Genomic DNA, 15,258 nt, shown 5'->3' with positions numbered 1-15,258 from the left:
TGGGAACTCAACAGGGCACAGCCTAACTCGGGCTCCTTCTGTGTTTCAGGCAGGTTAGTCTTGGAGGTGCTGGAATGACAGTACCCGGGGGAAAGAAGTAGGGTTTAACTTAAAGTGACCTCATAAACACTTGGCAAAAGCCCTCATCACTGGAATGATACAGAGTACAGCTTAAACAGATCCCTTCCTTTCTCTTCAGAGGACTCGGAAGTCCATGCCCACAGGATTGCTGCAGAGACAGCGGCAAGAATTAGAAACTAGTAGCTCCCTGCAGCGCTACTTTGCCTGGCGGAACTCCCTGCCGCTTCTCCACCTGCTCGTTTTGCAGCTTGCTGAATTTCCATATGTCTGACCTGAATTGCTAATGGTTTTTTATTGTCTGACTATAGGGAAACCCCACGACTTTCTCAGGCTCTGGAAGTGCTGGCAGCTACTGCTGCAAGCAGACAGAAGTATGAACACACCGGGCACACCACACGGTAGCCTTGATCTTGCCCTGCGGTAAGTGGACAGGGAGCTTCCCAAGAGGGGCAGAGTCATTCTTCCCAGAGCCCAGTCCAGAGAGGCGCTCGAAGAGCAGATAGTGGATACGCAATAAATGTTGAATGAATGAATGGCAACTACTGCTCAGGTCAGTCACGTGCACCACACACAGACATGAACAAGGTAATCAAGGAGAGCTTCGTGGTACAGGTGATATTTGAACAAGGTCTTAGGGTCAGATAAAATTTTAACAGTATAGGAGACTATACTGTTAAGTCGTTAAACACACAGGGGCTCTGCAGTCTGGCATCGGATCGGGTTTGAATTCCGACACCCCCACGGACTAGGCATGCCTTTGTGCAAACTTCTTAACTCCTCCAAGCCTGGTGGTCCTCACCTATAAAATGAGGATAATGACAGTACCTACTCAAGGACTGCGTGTGAACATTACATGAGAAAAACCACAGAGCCACAGGGAATGTTTCTCGTGGTGGTAGTGGTCATTGTCATCATCATCATCCTCATCACCAAGAAGAGCGGGGAGGACGTTCCACAGAGTGGAACCTGAGGAGTGGAGCGCCGGGGAGGCAGACAGTCTGCTGTGATCGCCACACAATGACCGACTCACCTGAGCTGTTCTCGGGTAACATCTGCCACCCTGCTAACAGACTTTAGAAGATCCACCATGCCCTCGCCCTCCTTAGCGGTCTCTGTTCTGATTGGCTGCACTGCCCCATGCTCCTGTGGTCTGGCTACACATTTCGTCCTGCAACAGTGGGGCCACCTGGCTGCGGGACAGAGCCTCCAGGGCGCAGCCACAGGGAGCCCCTGCGGTCTGCAGGCCCTGGAAGGAGACCCTCCTCCTTGCGGCTGCATTGCATTTCCCTTGGAGAGAGCTGGACAAGGAGACCAGGCAACATCAAAGAGGGAGTCAGGATGCAGGAGGAGCCACAGAATTGCCCAAGGGTCTTGTTGAACTTTTGCTCCTCGGTGGGGCCAATTGGGCCTGCACATCTCTGGAGCAGGCGCCCCTCGCTGCCATGGGTCCTGGTGGGCCCTGCTCAGCCCTCACACGTTTGATCTCCCCCCTCCCTGTGAACTGGACTCAGCTGCCTTATATTTTCTTCACTGCACTTCTCACTACCTGATATTTTGTTGCGGTAGTGAGCGTTGTACCTCTTGTGTTAGGACAGTGCCTGTCACATAGTAAGCACTTAGTATTTGCCACAAGTTGTAAAAATGCATGGATTCATATCCACAGTGCCTGGCACATAACAGATATTCCAGAATTAGTTGTCAATAGGGAGAGTCCACCTCTCTGCCCAAGGAACGGGGATGAAGGTGGTTTGGGATCAGCAGGATTTTGATCAGGGAGGCCTTCCTGGAGGTGGCATTTGAGCTAGACCTTAAAAGATAGAGTGAAATTCCACAAGACAAGGTAAGCATTGGGGCATTTGAAACAAAAAAGGACAAATGTTTAGATATGGAAACCACCGGGAACATTTGAGAAATTGGGAATGGTGCAGTTTGGCTGGAGGGCTGGAAAGGTGGAGAGGAATTACAGGAAGCTGGGCCTGGAGGAGCTCCCCAATGTTATAGAGGGTCTCAAAGGCCAGCCCAAAGAACAGGGCCCTGCCTCCCCAGGCAGCAGGAAGTCAATGAGGGTCTTTAAGAAGGGAAGTGCTGCGACCTGACCAATGCTTTAAGAGGATTAGCACAGCAATGCCTCGCTGAGTGGATTTGAGGTGGGAGACAGAAAACAAAGATCTGAAGCCAGAAACGTGGGGAAAGCATAAACAAGGCTCAGTGCACCACTGAATGTCGACTTAACACAGTAAGCAGGGAAGGGAGAGTCAGAGGTGAAGCTGAACCGCCTGCCTGGCTGATTGACAGCCAGAGGGACGATGCTGCTGCAGCCTGAGCAGAGAGGCAGGAGGAGGAACAGAGGGACCTGGGGACATGGGGAGGAGGATGACGCAAAGGCTGACCTTGTCACAACTCGGATTCCCCACTTGGCAAGTGCTTATGGACATGCAAGTGGCAAAGTCCCACTGACTGCTGGAAACAGAGACCGAAACTCCAAATGCAGACAAGGGCTGGAGAAATGTTGAGAGTCACCTCCATAGAAACCATCTCCATGGATGGAGTCTACCCAGGCCTTGGAGTCAGCAGAGTTTCTGGACTTGGATAGATCTGGCTTCTAACCCTGGCTCTTCTAACCATGGGCGCCCTTTTGGAAGATGGAACTGCCACTTCCTCCTCCAGCCTCTCCCACATGTAAAAAGACAGGCTTGCATTGAACGACGCGATGCCCTTCAGCCCTCTAGCTCTGACATCTCTGGTGGCTGAGGATGTGTAGTCTGGCCTTGATGGCATCGTGGAGACGAGTCACAGCAATGACCCAAGGCTGGGGAAGTTCTGCCCAGCTGAATGCTCAGTGCTGGGGGTGATCAGCTGAGCCAACTGCTGCACTTAACAGAGGACAGACTGAAAAGGGTCCATTTGTTGCCTCTTCCAGGGAGCATGGACAGAGACATGCTCGTGCTACTCATTTACTAGTTTATTTTAAGGATTCAAGGAGAAGTAAGGAAGCTACAGAGCCAAAGCTTATGGAGGCCAGAATATTTTTCCACTACTAGCATGTTTTCACTTTTATCTCATCTGTCCGTGAGCACTGGGTATCTGTTGCTGCCTTCCCTGATTATAAGCGTTATTCTATGCCTTACCCTATCTCGCCATTCTCCAAGAGAAAAGGCCAGATTGGTTCAGCCAATCACCAGCCAGAGCACAGTGCTCCTGTTGGCCAGAGCACTCACACCTCACAGGCTGCTGCCCAGCCCAGGGCTAGTGGTCTTTGGGTCAAGCCATCATTCGTATTGTGTCACATACAGCCAGGATGCCAAGGTCAGGTGATGCCAAGCCTCCCAACCCATGGGTCAGGAATCTCCAAGAGAAAGGCAAGGGGCAGGCTTCTTTCATGGCCCACCTGCTACGATAATGGCAGTGAGGAAAAGTAACCAACATAGCCAAAAAGATAAAGGCTCCACAAGTCTGAAGGGACAGAGGACCCAATAGGAGCACTCAACCCAGATTGATGACAGAAGCTAGACATGGAGAGCAGACTAGCCTGGTGGATGAGTCTGCAGGTTCTGCATTTATATTCCAGCTCCCCCATTCTCTGGCTGTGTGACTTTGAGTAAGTTACTCAACCTCTCTGAACTTAAGCTTCCCAGTCTTTCAATAAGAATGATTATCATAATGCCTCACAAAGGGGTTGTGAGGGTTAAATGAAATACTGAGTGTGAGTCCTTTATCACAGAGCCCGGCATAAAGCAAAAGATAATATTTAGTTTAAAAGAAAAAAAAAGAAACCTACAGAGAGTTTCCCTTCTCAGAAAACGTCCTCAGAGAAGAACAGAACAACATTGCAAGAGGAAACCCAAGTTCTAGGGAAACATGAGCTATTATTGTTACTCTCCAAGTATATAAAATAGATGTGGAGTAAAGGTGACATGTGGTGTGGCGGGAAGTAGAAGGAAAAAGAGCACAGGATCAGTAGGACACTTGGGCATGTGTCCCCACTCTGCCATTTCTGTAACTAACTCTGTAACCAACCAAAACCACGCCCTTTCCCATGCCTGAGCTTTACTCTTCCCATTTGTAAAATGAGGAGTTTGGGTCATCAGAGGTCACTTCCAACTCTAAACCTCTGGAATCTTGTGAGGATTAAGAATGGTGGAAGAGGAAATAATCAATGACTTGGTCAACTGACCCCAGACCCTAGAATGGCTATTTTGTTTTGTTTTGTTTCTGTTCTTTAAAGTAAATTGAAAGGTAACTTTAAGCTGAAATAACAGTCATACTGGGATAAGAAGGTTTGGGTTTGGACCTAAGAATGGTCTTCAAGAATGTGGAGGATGGCTGGGTACGGTGGCTCGTGTCTTTAATCCCAGTACTTTGGGAGGCTGATGCAGGAGGATTGCTTGAGTCCAAGAGCTCGAGACCAGCCTGGACAACACAGTGAGACCCCATCTCTACAAAAAATAAGAAAAATTAGCTGGGTGTGATGGTGCACGCCTGTAGTTCCAGCCACTCAGGAGGCTGAGACAGGAGGATCACTTAAGATCAAGAGTTCAAGGCTGCGGTGAGCTATGATGATGCCACTGTGCTCCAACCTGGGAGACAGAGCTGTCTTTCAAAAAGAATGTGCAAGAGGCCTGCACTTGACAACAGGGTTAAGCTGGTCCTGTGTGATCTGTGGCTGGAAGACAGCCCCCCTCCATTTTAGGGGTAACCATTCTGACAAGTAGAGGAGTCTTTCTCCAGATACTTCAGGACACATTCTCTAGCTTCATTCAGGTCCCTATTCAAATGTCACCTCCTCGGGTCTCTCCTCCTAACCCTGGCCCTAACTCGGTGTCCGCCTCTAACTATCCCATCTCAAATGCTACTTCCTTCGCTCTCTATGCCCTTCACCTGTGTTTGCCTGACACACAGGCTGACAGCCCGTCATACACTGTCTCACTCCCCCAGCGGCGTGTCAGCTGCACCAGAGCAGAGAATTTGTTTGCTTCATTCACAGCTGAATCCCAGCTCTTAAAACAGGCTCTGAACACAGCAGATTCTCAATAAATATTTGTGGACCAAAAAAAAAGAAGAAGAAGAAGACAATATAATATTCTCTTTTGTCCTGGTGAACAAAGCCTGAAGTTAATGAATTAATTCCTAATTGTTAAAATCCAGAACTCAGCCCACTGATGAAGAAAGGAACTGGAGGAACAGGTGACCTTTCCCCTTATTACTGAAAATGTCCCCAATACAGCTCCCCATGTGGAAGACCAGCAGGGCTAGGGGGCCACGTGGGGATTCTGAGGAGAGAAGAGGCATTTTCCTCTGCAGCAGATGCGGACTCGGGAAGGATCTCCCCCTCTATTCTGGAGGCCATATGCCGGCCTTGAAGGGGGCTTTGAAGGCCTGAACGTTCAGGAACTGTCCTGAAATTTCCCCTCTTCCGCATCTAGGAGGCCTGCAACTTTCAGGAACTGTTGATTGTCCAGGGAACATAAACAAAAGAACAAAGGCAAAATCGGCTCATTGGAAGACAAGAAATCTCAGATTGAACTAAGCATATAACCCACTTGAAATGTAAACACCCAGAGGGGTATGCAGAAGGAACACGATTACAAACCCCGGGGAGGGGTCCTGAGAAACCAAAGAAATTCCATCTTGGTTCTCAGCCCCTGTTGGCAAGAATTTCAGAGAAGGAGAGCGAGTGCCCAGAGCCTGAGCTTCTTGCGAAGTGACCCTGACTGCCAGCCGCCTGTTTGCTCTGCGACCAGAAGGGATTCTCCAGCAAGCTGGCTTTGATTTACCCCAACAAGCCTGTTTGCTGAGAGTGCCTGAATCGAGCACCAGGGGTCTGGGGCCAGCATGGCATTTGGCATTGTCACTTTACAGGCTGCGTGACTTTTGGCAAGTTCCTTCCCCTCTGCAGGACTCAGTTTCTCCTTCCGTAGAGAAAGAAATCCAGGCTGCATATGACCTCCTTTTTCTCTGTTCCTTCAAACCTCCTTGTCAGCAGCCTCCAAGGCGACAGTGTACTTTTCTGGCCTCCAAGGCGACAGTGTACTTTTCTGGCCTGTCGCTTCATCCCCCGCGCCCACGCCTCCTTTTCTGTTGGCAGATAAACTGTTTCCGGCTTCATGTGGAATGGCACCCCCAGAATGGGAAGCAGCTTGGGGTCTCGGTCACAGACACCCAGGCTAGGAGGACTCTCACCGCTGGCCAGACTAGTGCCTGGACCTCGGGTCACTGTTCCTCCGTGACACCAGGCCTCTCGGGCCTCCCCTTCCCCCCCTCCCACCGCTGCCTGTTTTGCCAAGTTCCCCTCCATGGCATGTGACAGCGTGACACCCCAAGGGGGAGAAGCTGCCAAGAAGGGCCCGAGTCCTTGGCTTTGGTGAGAAGGTGGAGCTCTCCCAGCTATGCCTCTGAGGCCACAAGGGGATGCTTGTCTGCTAAGCAGCGTCAGTTTCCTTACCCAGGAAATGGAAATGAGAAGAACTCTGACCAGCCACGTCAGAGGACTTTTTGAGAATCATATGGGAAAAGAGAATTGGGGGAAACCTTGGATGTGCTCCTTAGATCCTTGGGCCCCAGACTCTCAGTCCCCATTTTGACCTCCTACCTCTCCAGCACGCTGTCTCTTCACTTCACCCACCCTGTAGCCTCTCCAGCAATGACACGGCTGCTCAGAGCGTGGGCTCTGGAGTACCCTGCTGAGAGTTTCCTACGGTCTCTACTACCTACCAGCTGTGTCATTTTAGGCATGTTAACTCACCTCTCTGATTCTCAATTTCCTCATCTGAAAGTGGGGATAAAGCAGAACCTACCTGAAGGGTCGCTGTGCGATAATGTATGAAAAGCACTTAGCACAGCACCTGAGACAAGTTCGTTCCTGCTGCTAGTACTGTGATCTCTTGGAAGCTCTGCATCCTGCTGTCACCGAACGGATCAGTGGAAGACCTGTGATGTTTATCATGACTAGCAGGCATCCCAAGTACTGGCGGTTCTGGAGGGGTGGTCCACAGACCTTTGGCAGACTTCCAGATCCTTCCGTGGGGTCCACAAAGCCAAAACTGTTTTCAGAGTAAGACTCCTTTGCCTTTTTCACTGTGTTGACATTTACACTGATGGTGCAAAAGCAAAAGCACGAATCAAGACACTGGTGCCCAACTGGGCAAGTTTTCGTTGTATTCTTTACTGCTATGCACGCCCAGAGGGGGAAAAAGCCAGCTTCACTGAACAATGTCTTTTATTAGGCAGTAAATATTGTTACTTTTATTAACTCTTGACCCCATTTTTACTTGAAAGAATGACTATTGTTATTCAGATGTGGGCAGACATTTTCTCAGGAATGAATGAAGTAAGCCTGTCCCTTCAAGGGAAATCACTACCAATGTTTGTTGGGGACAATAAAATTCAAGCTTTCAAGTGAATTTTGGAAGGCTGATATCTGCCACTATGAACTTGTCAGCTTTCCAATACTTAAAGATTTTTCTGAATGAGATTGATGGCAATATTAATAAATGTGATTTTTTTCTGTATTGTAGAATGAAATGTGTCAACATTTGGAAGATCTGCATAATTCAGTGAACTCATATTTTCCCAATAACTAATGCATGGTATTACAAAGTCATGCAAGCATAAAAGATCTGTTAAAAGGGTAAGTTACGGATTATATATAATAATGATTATATATAAGTTATATATATAACTTATTATATAAAATAAGTTATAAAAAGTTAAGTGATATAGTTTCAGATTCTGTATTGCAACTAATCTTTCAGAAACTACCACTTGGAAGTTTTAGTGTAATATCAAAGGAGAATATCTACAACTATCTGAAAAGGCCATTAAAATAGTCCCCATTTTTTCAACTACGGACCTAACTGAGACCAGAGTTTATTTATATACTTCAACACAACAGCACGTTGCAACAGATTAAATGCAGACTCAGACATGAGACTCAAGCTATCCTCTGTTAAGCCAGATGTTGAAGAGATATGCCAAAACATAAAAAAAAGTCATTTTTTTCAATAGTATTTTTTGCTTTGGAAAATTTTTTCTAAAAATATGTAAATTATGTCACCATGTAGTGGGTTTATTTTTGTTATTGTTAAATAAATTAATAAATCAATATTTTTAAGTTTTATATTTTAATTTATTATCTTCAGTCATCACTAGATAGAATGCATCTACATAAACAAAATCTATTTGTAGTCCTCAATCATTTTTTTAAGAGTGTAAAGAGGTCTAAGATCAAGCAGCTTTACAACCACTGCTGTAAATGCTCTAGAGAGAGATTGAGAGCAAATGAGAGTAAAGAGAAGTTCCAAGTGCCAAGCACAGGAAGGGACAGTCCTTTGTGCCGTCTGGTCATCAGCCCACACCAGGAGCCCACTCTGGAATTCCCTGTCCAACTCAGAACCCCACATTTTAATATGGATACTGACACATTACTCCAAAAAGGATAATTGGACTATTTAAGAGTATGAAAATTATGTCCCCAAAGGAACAATAAAAATAATTAGGTAAGTTTACCCTAGAGAAAAGCAAAAATAAAAAATGAAAATAAAACTTATAGAATCATAATAGCTTCTTCAAATCTCTGAAGGGTTGTCAGAAAAAAAATTAAACCAAAGGTATACGTAAGAATGGCCCCAAATATATATATTGTTACACCAAGATTTTGCTATATTTTTCCTTTGGTTTTCTCCCTCTCTCATTCTCTAATTATTCTTCCTACCTTAAAGTGTTGTTTCTGATCTCATATCATTCCCTTCTATTTTTCTTTCTTTTACTAGCTTTACTTCTTTCTCTCCATCTCTCCCCTTTCTCTCCTTCCTTTCCTTTCATTGCATTTCTCCCTTAATTACCCACAATACATAATAAATGTATTTTCTTTTTTTTTCAAAAAGTTTTGTTTCCTTAAAAAGGTGTGAGGAGGAAGAGGAAGGGGATCGGGAGGGGGTGGGCAGTGAAGAGGAGGAGGAGAGGAAGGGGCAAGGGCAGGGGAAAGGGAGGGAGAAGAAGAATAAAAATTAATAATCTATTTTTATTATGCCTCTGTAACCTGATGTATTTAACGAGACAAAGGTGTAGATGTTGGTGGCTCCTAGTGTAGGATCAGGAACTTCTCCTGTCAGCATGGAGAGCAGGAGGGTGAGCAAGGCTGAGCCCCCAGCTTTGGGTGTTACTAATGTTTATCCCAAGCTCATCAGAGAGAAAGGAAAAGTCACAAAACAGTAAGTGTGAATGTGTTACAGGCAATGCAAGGGAAATAGAATAGGCAGTTCCAGAACATATTCCAAAAAAGACTTTTAACAAGAAGATTCTAGGAAAGGACCTAAGGAAACAATCTAAGGCATAGGCATAAAATTATACATAAGAATGTTTTTCACAATATTAATTAAAATAATGAAGAATTCACATGCCCTAAATGTCTAAAACTAAATGGTTAAATGATTTCTGAGATATTTATGTAATAGACTATTATTAAGCAATCAACAAAAAAAAAATTAGTAGAGAATTGCTTAATGGCACAGAGAAATACAAGATGATGTTAAAATTTTTTAAATATTCAAGATACCAAATCATATCTAATAATTTAGTCAATACATTTTTACTGAGCTGCTACCTACATTATGGCAGATATTGGACATTTAGTGGTGGGCATAATCCCTGCCTTTATACAGCTTAAATTCAAATTAGAAATATAGATTTTAAATAATTAATTAGACAAATAATTCGTTACATGCCTTTCAATCCCTATTTCAGCACTGAAACATGAATTTATGAAAATCTATAAGGAAATACAAAATATTAATGACAAGTTTTTTAAATGATAAAGCTATAGGAGTTTTATATATTCTTTGTAAGTTATGTATTTCCCAAATTTCCTAAAATAATAATTATTACTTTTAAAATCATTTAAAATTTTTATGATGGAAATAATCAAGCAAATAGACAACCTACAAAATGGGAGAAAATATTTGCATTCTGTACGTCCAACAAAGGGCTAATAAGCAGAATCTACAAAAGACTCAAGCAAATCAGCAAGAAAACATCAAACAACCCCATTAAAAAGTGGGCAAAAGACATGAACAGAAGCTTTTCAAAAGAAGACAGACTAATGGCCAATAAACATGAAAAAATGCCCAACATCTGTAATCATCAGGGAAATGCAAATCAAAACCACAATGAGATACTTACCTCCAGTGAGAATGGCCTTTATCAAAAAGTCCCAAAACAATAAATGTTGGCATGGATGCGGAGAGATAGGGACACTCATACACTGCTGGTGGGACTGCAAACTAGTGCAACCTCTGTGGAAAACAATATGGAGATACCTTAAACAGATACAAGTAGACCTACCACTTGATCCAGAAATCCCATTATTGGGCATCTACCCAAAAGAACAAAAAACACCTGCACTCGAATGTTTGTAGCAGCACAATTCACAATTGCAAAGATGTGGAAATAACCCAAGTGCCCATCAATACATGAGCGGATTAATAAAATGTGGTATATGTATACCATGGAGTACTATTCAGCTATAAGAAACAATGGTGATATAGCACCTCCTGTATTTTCCTGGGTAGAGCTGGAACCCATTCTACTAAGTGAAGTATCCCAAGAATGGAAAAACAAGCACCACATGTACTCACCATCAAATTGGTTTCACTGATCATCACCTAAGAGCATATTTAGGGATAACATTAATCGGGTATCAGGCAGATGTGGGGGGGGGGGGAGGGGATGGGTGTATACATACATAATGAGCGCGATGCGGACCGTCTAGGGGATGGACACGCTTGAAGCTCTGATTCGGGGGGTGGGGGCAAGGGCAATACATATAACCTAAACTTTTGTACCCCCATAATGCTGAAATAAATAAAAAAAAAGAGAGAGAGAATGATTCTAGAAAGTGGAAATGGTGAGCAGGCCAAAAAATGTTGATTGGATTTAGATGCAAAGAAGTTGTTGGTCACCTTTGGGAAGCCAGCTTCTGTGGCAAGGGGAAGGCAGAAGCCAGACGTAGGGTGGCCGTGTAGCAGGCAGGTGGGAGGGAAGAAATGGAGATAGTACACGGAGGCACATGGCAGCATGGCTGCAAAGACAAGGAGAAAGGGCATGTGGTAGCTGGTGGAGAACCTGGGCTATATGTTGGTTCCTTCCCACTTCACAGTTATGATTTGATAGAGGAACTAGACCAATTTCTCCTCATATGTACTAGACTTGATAAGTGATGTTAGTATTATATTAAGCAGGAACCAAAGAGCTTCTAAATCATCTGATTTCTCTAAGAAGAAGATACTAAAAATATAGATTATGGAGAACCTCATAACATTTGATTTGAATGCCAAGGAACCTACAATTAACCTTTTGATTTATCATAATGATAAAAGTTCTTATTTTTATAGTAACACTATCAGCTACCATTTGCTGATCACTCATTATGTGCTATGCACTGTTCTAAGGACTATACATATAACCAATTTAATCCTCACAATGGGCCAGGCGTGGTGGCTCACACCTGTAATCCTAGCACTCTGGAAGGCTGAAGTGGGAGGATCACATGAGCTCAGGAGTTTGAGACCAGCCCAAGTGAGAGTGAGACCCTGTCTCTACTAAAATTGCAACAAATTAGCCGGGCGTGGTGGTGTGCACCTGTAGTCCCAGCTACTCGGAAGGCTGAGGCAGAAGAATAGCTTGAGCCCAGGAATTTGAGGTTGCTGTGAGCTAGGCTGACACCACAGCACTCTACTCAGGGAAACAGAGTGAAACTCTGTCTCAAAAAAAAAAAAAAAAAAAAATCCTCACAACAAACCCATGAGATAAAGCATTATCCACATTTTATGATGCAGAAATTAAGAGGCAGAGAGTTGGAGCAACTTGTCCACATTAACATGGCAAGTATTGGAGTCAGGATTCTTTAAGGATATTTCTTCCTGACTTGTCCCAGGGACAGAGGAGAAAAAAAATTGAAAGGGTCTGGGGCATAAAAGGTGAAATAATTCTGAGGTTGCCAGGATACTTCCGTTCCAGAAAAGTCCTGGCATGAAAGAAGAACAAACTGGTCTGTAGGTACTCTCAGTTCCTTTTCCCTAGTGGGTCAGGAGCAAACAATGGTATTTCCTAAGCCAAATGCTCTAGGACTTTCTGGCACCAACCACATGAACATGTTCTTTGAAATTTTACTTGTCTAAAAGCTGGAGCATGAAGGTGAACTGAATATCCCAGAGGAATACTGAAGAGTAGAATGTGAAAAGTCCTGCTTGTAAATGGTTTTCCCAATTTGATTCCATGGTTGCACAGGTTTATGCCATTTACTGCGTGCTTTCGTACTCATTATCTCATTTAATCCCCATGTCAAGCCAAAGGTAGACAAGCCTCAGGAGGGGTTGCAAATCTTTGCACATCCTTTTCCTTCTTCCTGAAACATTCTTTCTCCTCTCTCCTTTTCTTATGTTATTGCTTAGTCATCTGGCTGATCATATCCTATGCTTTGTTCTGCTGGCTTAAAGGGAAGGAGACTAGTCATAATCTCAAACAAATATCTTTATTTGGTTTTGAACTAAATGAGATGATGATCTATGTCTCTTCTTAGAGGGAAGAAACACCAGTATCATTCCTTCTTTAACTGCCTGGGCACACCAGAAATATGCAAGGATAAGTGAAATCCAAGCTATTTAGAAGTTTATGCACTTTGTATCAGTCAGGGGTTGTTATGGAATAATAGTTTCCCCAAAATTATGGAGAAATTAGTGAAGTGAAACTCTGGAAGGAATATTTGAAGGATCAGAAAATGAGTCACAGTGAATCTGGAAAGTCAAGCACATACAGCCACCAGAGCGGGCTCACAGAGTGATAGTGCATGAAGTGGTCTGTGGGAAACCATTACCTCTCTGAGGCTATTGCCTTTGGGTGTGGCAGACGAGATGGGGGGGGGGCATGCGGCTGGAGTGGCTGGTTGTCAAGAGGAAGAACAGAACCTACCAGGTATCTCTGTGCCTGTAACTCCATCTGACCACATGACTTTCAGAGAGTAATAAAGACTGCTGCTTCACTTCTGCCTTCCACATCTTATGCAAATGCATCTTTTGCACAGCTCCTGCCTGGGACCATAAAGGACACCATACATAGTTCCCAACTAAACCAAGTTGACCTGGTAAAATCCAACACACACCTTTGAGAAGTGAAAGGCAAAGTAAAGTAAGGGTGAATTAACATGAGGGGGAGGATGTCAACTTAGAGCCACCTTGCCTCCTCTTACACCTTCCACACACCCAGTGTGTCATCACATTGCATAATATTGTGCCATTATCTCCACAGTGACATGCTCACTTATCCCCTCTCCTCTATCCCCAGGGTCATCACCCCAGTTCAGATTCTTCTTCCCTCTCGTCTGGAAGATCCAACGTCTTTCAAGTCCTCCACCCACCCTGCTCTCTCTGGCCTATGCATCTTTTGCAATTGACATTGCTTCTGCCTGGAGTGTTCTTCCACTCCTTTATACTCCAGGTCTCAGTTTAAACATCACTTGCTTCTGGAAGCATTTTTGGATCCCTCCAAAAATTTGAGTTAGGTACCACACTGATGTGCTTCTCTAGCCTATTACTTATTATATTTTAGGTCTTATTTAATTATCTATCTTCCTTTCCATTCTCACCAACTAGTGCCTGGCATGTAGGGGCTCAATAATTGTTAGTTAATTGACAGAATGAATAAATGAATGGATGAGTGAATAAGTCTCTCCATTTCCAGTGCATCTTCTCTCTAATGTCTTCTATGTTCTACACTGAAATTATCTTTCTGAGAGCCTGACCTTCTTCAGTGGTTTATTATTGCCATTGGGATAGGATGCAAAATCCCTGTATGTGCATTCAAGAACCACCACTTGTGGGCCCAGACTATCTTTTCTATCTCCCAGTATTCCTCTACAAGTATCCCCTACACTCCAACCAAACTGATCGACAGGTTATTCCCTGAAGAAGAGGAATTATTTGTAATAACTCCAAAAAAACCCTTTTATTTGTTGAGTATATATTATATGCTAGGCATTGTGGGACACATTTTATATATTTTATCTTATTGAATCATCACAATAACTTTGTGAAGTTCTCTTCTCTTACCCTTATTTGAGAGATGAGAAAACCAAAGTTCAGAAAAGAGAAGTCACTTGCCCAAGGTCACATAGCTGGTAGATGATGAAACCAGTATTTAAACTCATGTATTACCTGACTCCAAAGTCAAGCCTATAACCACTCCACTGTGCCATATCCTCCCGTAAGAAGTCCTCACTAATTGATTGTTGAATCATTTATTTAATTAGGTGCTTACTTGCTATATCCTAAATACTTTGTATAGCTGATCTCATTTGAACTCACAAAACGACTTTATGAGGGAACAACTACTATTATTCCCAGACTGCAGATAACAGAAGTGAGACTCAACGAGGTGCAGTGGCTTGCCCTGGGTCACACAGTTTAAAAGGGGCAAAACTGGGGATTGAACTCTGATCTGTTTGCCTCCAGAGCAGGAGCAACTGGCCACTGTGCTACACCACTCTTGATCAGAATTGTTGATGGCTAAAGCTGGGCTGGCCCCAAGTTACTGTCCTGTCTCAGAGCTCCCATTTGATGGATAAGAAGAACGATTTCCAGGAAGACTAAGTGACAGCACCTGATGGTGGTAAACCAGGATTCTGGCTTGCCGTTCAGTGTGTTTCTATTATAAAATCTATCTCCTTTTCCGACCAGAAACATAGCCCAGGTCAGGGCATGATGAGAGCCAAGTCTTCCTCATCAAACAACAGGGATCACGCCCAGCCTCCTCAGTCTTTGCTTATACTGTACTCTCTGCCTATTAAAACTCAACTTCACTTTTCTTGTCCAGAGAACATCTGTTTCCTGTTCTCTAAGAATATAAAGAATTGTGAGTCAGAGAAACATCATGCCTGCCTTCCAAGAGCTTCAAAACAAATAGCGACATTACAGATAGGAACATTGCGACCATTAGACAAAGGTTCCATGAAAACAAGCTCTCAAGACTTTTCATTTATACAAGGACTGGAGCCAGTGAGTCCTGAATGTGGAATGTTTATCCTTGGTGGATCCTAGAGAATTGCCACCTTACTGGAGGAGGTAGAACTTCAAGAAGAGCTGAAATGCTACAAGAGCTGGAGCCCATCCACCTGGAGACTAGAAGTTG

The 15,258-nt window shown here is 44.0% G+C and overlaps 1 protein-coding gene across 1 annotated transcript in view; it reads left to right on the top strand.

Moving 5' to 3' along the window:
- The window catches only part of ADRB2 (adrenoceptor beta 2), a 52,417-nt gene extending 38,797 nt beyond the window's left edge, over positions 1-13,620 (top strand). The window contains exons 2-3 of the mRNA XM_045551420.1: positions 7,596-7,708; positions 13,417-13,620. Coding sequence (XP_045407376.1) covers positions 7,596-7,600 — 5 coding nt within the window. The 3' untranslated portion in view covers positions 7,601-7,708; positions 13,417-13,620. The remainder of the gene's footprint in view (positions 1-7,595; positions 7,709-13,416) is intronic.
- The last annotated feature ends 1,638 nt before the right edge of the window (positions 13,621-15,258 follow it).

Source organism: Lemur catta, chromosome 5 (genome assembly GCF_020740605.2).
Source record: "Lemur catta isolate mLemCat1 chromosome 5, mLemCat1.pri, whole genome shotgun sequence".
NCBI lineage: Eukaryota > Metazoa > Chordata > Mammalia > Primates > Lemuridae > Lemur > Lemur catta.
This window is presented reverse-complemented; position numbering and strand designations above follow the sequence as displayed.